This window comes from Macrosteles quadrilineatus, unplaced genomic scaffold, assembly GCF_028750875.1.
Source record: "Macrosteles quadrilineatus isolate MER2022 unplaced genomic scaffold, UCM_ALF_1.0 Scaffold_4__1_contigs__length_99947679, whole genome shotgun sequence".
NCBI classification, from domain to species: Eukaryota; Metazoa; Arthropoda; class Insecta; order Hemiptera; family Cicadellidae; genus Macrosteles; species Macrosteles quadrilineatus.
The window spans coordinates 81,169,718-81,173,491 of NW_026542597.1; the positions used below are offsets into that span (position 1 = coordinate 81,169,718).

General features: G+C 37.7%; 1 protein-coding gene across 1 annotated transcript; it reads right to left on the reverse strand.

Annotated features, from left to right (window-relative positions):
* Positions 1–382: 382 nt before the first annotated feature.
* LOC128993082 (uncharacterized protein K02A2.6-like) lies at positions 383–3,505 on the reverse strand. Its single transcript, XM_054416840.1, has one exon. The coding sequence runs from the start codon at positions 3,503–3,505 to the stop codon at positions 383–385; it is 3,123 nt and encodes a 1,040-aa protein (XP_054272815.1).
* Between the last annotated feature and the right edge of the window lie 269 nt (positions 3,506–3,774).

Genomic DNA, 3,774 nt, shown 5'->3' on the forward strand with positions numbered 1-3,774 from the left:
TTAACTGGCTACTTTCGTTTCCCAAACATTATTTTCAGAAAAAAAAACCATACAAATACAATAGGTTTTTGTAATTTTTTTTTAAACGAAAGTCAATAATTTAATTAACTACGCACTTAAAAAATAAAACTCCTCATTCACACTCTATCAAAAATTATTTATTAAATTATAACATAAACATAACTGTAAACAATCCTACTTTGATAGTGTTCTATTTCTTATTTAAATAAGAATTAAAAGATCAAAAGAAACTAAACTGTTTTAATGAAGACCTAATACAAGACAATATTATTAAAGAAAAGTAAATAAAATCATATGGTTAAATATTAATTCAATAACCATAGAGGTTAAACATCTTTCCCTTTGAGTTTCTTTTCAGAGGTTAGTCAGGAAAACGTTTCGTAGGTCTTATAATTCTGCCTCTTGATGATTGTTTTATTGCAGCTTCTTGATTGGGAGTAGTTGATCGTGAAAAAGGTTTACTTTTATCTTGAGTTATTCTAGATGGTGTAGTAGTTGTTCTTTCAGCATTATTTGATAGGGAAGAGTTGTTTTGAGTAACAGTAGTAAATGGCAGAGGATCTGACGTTGTATCTTTGATGGATAAAGGAATAGGATTGTTCGGTTTGGTTGTATTACCTTTGTAAGGCAAAAGGTGGTGTCGATTCCTTCTCAACGTAGTGTTTCCTGTCTTAACCCAGTATGACCTTGGCTCTTGTCCTAAGCTGATAATAATACCCTCTCTTTTTAGGTCTTGGATCCATACTTTTTTACCTACAGGCAGCGATGGAAGTTCTTTTGTAGCGTAGCGCCTATCGTAGTTTCTCTTGTAAGATGCTTTGTAAGTATCTTCTTTTTCCTTTAGTTGAGAGAGATCGGGTTTGATTTCAAGTTTTTTAGGTAAAACAGGCAGGTTATCTCGCAGTGATCTGTTGTATATTAGCTGAGCAGGACTGTATCCACTTGTGGATAGAGGTGTATTGCGGTAGGTTAGGAGGGCTAAATATGGGTCGTCTTTGTTTTTCTTTAGTACACTCTTCGCTATTTTGACTGCAGCTTCAGCTGCACCGTTACTTTGGTGGTAGCTTGGACTGCTCGTCACAAGTTTAAAGTTATAGCTTTGAGCAAACTTTTTGAATTCAGAGTTTTCAAGACCAGTGTATCTGGTAGCAAACTGTGTACCACAATCAGATCGTAGCTCAATTGGTATACCGTGACGGCAGAATACAGATTTGCATTTTTCGATTATTTCAGCAGTTGACAGGTTCTTTAATGTAGCTATTTCAAAATAACGTGAAAAACAGTCAGTGATTACTACGAACCATGTTCCTTCAAGTTTAAAGAGATCAATCGCTGCCTTTTCCCAAGGACGAGATGGAAGCTCACTGGGCAAAAGGGGTTCATGATGTTGTGTTCTATGTTCAGTACATTTGGGACAATCATTAACAAATTTCTCAATGTCAAGTGACATTCCTGGCCACCACATACTATTGTTGGCTCTAAGTCGACATTTCGTTATGCCTAGATGGCCTGTATGTATTCTTGTCAACATTTCTTGTCTAAGAGTTGTCGGGATTATGAGACGTTCTCCTCTAAGCAATAGTCCGTCACAAAAAGAGATTTCATCCCGAACTGTGAAGTATGGCTTAAGATTATCGGGAATCTTAGTTTTATCAGGCCATTCAGTTGAGCAGTAAGATTTAATTACCCTGAGTTCTGAGCTAGCCCGCTGTGCCGATGCAATTCTATCAAGAACCATGTCAGTTACATAGGCAATGTTTCTTGTTACTGTGTGGATGGCCAGTTCAACTTCCTCATCTAAATCATAACTCTCATTAGCTGCTACAGGACTTCTTGAGAGACAATCAGCAGTGGCTAAATGTTTGCCAGGAGTGTATGTCACATTGTAGGAATATCTCATCAGACGAAGTCTTAGTCTTTGAAGACGGGGAGTCATATCATTGATCTCTTTAGTAGTCAAAATACTTACCAAAGGTTTGTGATCTGTTTCTAGCGTGATGTGCTTGCCCACAATGTAGTCTTTAAACTTGTCACAGCTCCATGTTAATGATAGAGCTTCTCGTTCAATGTTAGAGTAGTTTCGTTCGGTTTCGCTCAGAGTGCGTGAAATATAAGAAATAGGCTTCCAATTCCCATCTGATTGTTGTTGTAAAAGTACTCCACCCAGGCCTTGTGTAGAAGAGTCAGCAGAAATCATAGTCGGTTTATTTTTATCATAGAATGCAAGTTGAGGTGGAGAAGCCAATAATTCTTTCAATTCATCGAATGCTTTTTGTTGTTCACAACCCCAACACCATTCGTTTTTTCTACTTAGTAGGTCGGTAATGGGTTTTAGTAACCGGCTTTTGTTAGGTATGTATTTGCCAATGAAGTTCACCATACCAAGTAACCTTTGAACTCCTGAAATATCTGTTGGAGGAGCCATTTTTCGTATAGCTTCGACTTTGGTCTCATCGACTTTGATTCCTGATTCAGATAAATGGTGACCTAAGTAGGTTAGCGAGGTTTGAGAGAACAAGCATTTGTCTTTGTTTAGGGTGAAGCCAGCACCTTCAAGTTTGGTAAGTACTTCTTCTAAGAAATAGTCATGTTCTTGTTGAGTTTTCCCCCAAACAATTATGTCGTCCATATGCGCAAGTGCATTCATTTGACCTTTAAGGGTTCGATTCACGCATTCTTGGAACACTTCTGGTGCAGATGTTATTCCAAAGGGTAGTTTCAGAAATTTAAAACGTCCAAACGGTGTCAGGAACGTTGTCAAATCTTGGGATTCTTCGTCCAATGTGATCTGCCAGAATCCGTTATTAGCATCCAATTTAGAATAGCATTTTGCTTCTGAGATTTGGGCAAGTGTTATGTCGATGGGTTGAATAGGATAGTATCTTCGTTTGACGCATCTGTTTAATTTAGTAAGATCTACACAAATGCGAACTTTGTTAGAGTCCTTCTTTGGCACAACAACCATTGGAGAGCACCAGTCTGTGGCATGGTGTACCTCAGCGATCACCCCCATTGACACCATTCTTTCAAGCTCTTCTTTAGTAGATTCCCAAAGAGGAAGAGGAATCCGACGAGGCGTGTTGATTGCAAATGGATTGGCGTTATTTTTCAGTTCTACTTTGTATTTGACATCAATGGAACCTAAGCCTTCAAACAGTTTGGGGTGTCTGTCATACCAGTCATTACTGGATGGCTGTATTTCGTTGATTCGAGCAAGTAACTGCAAACTTTTTATTGCAGGTTTACCTAGAAGTGGCTGGGAAGTGCCCTTAGAAACATATATAGTCTCATAACATGTTTTGTGATTATGTGATAATTTTACAGTAGCAGTTCCTAAAATTGACAGAGCTTTACCATTTGCGCCACTAAATGTTTTGGACGTGGGAGTGAGCCTGATTTTCTTATTCAGTTTAATGTCGGAAGGCAAAATCGTTACGTCTGCTCCTGTATCAATTTTGAAAAGAACATCATCACTGTCATTCATATTTAACACTACAGACCATGGATCATCACGCAAGTTTTTTCCTACAATGCCAATGAATGTTTGAGGGTCTATGTACTGAGAGCAAACATTTTCAATGGGTGTTTCAAGGTCAGTATCATCATATTCAATTTGACTGACTTTGTTTGATTTGCAAACATTTGGAAAATGACCAACTTTTTTACAAAACCCACATTTGTATTGTTTAGCTGGACAGTTGAATCTTTTGTGTAAAACTGTCGAACCACACCAAAAACATCTCTTTTCGACAT

Coding starts and splice junctions, on each gene's coding strand:
- LOC128993082 (XM_054416840.1), bottom strand. CDS start 3,505: ATGAATGACAGTGATGATGTTCTTTTCAAAATTGATACAGGAGCAGAC.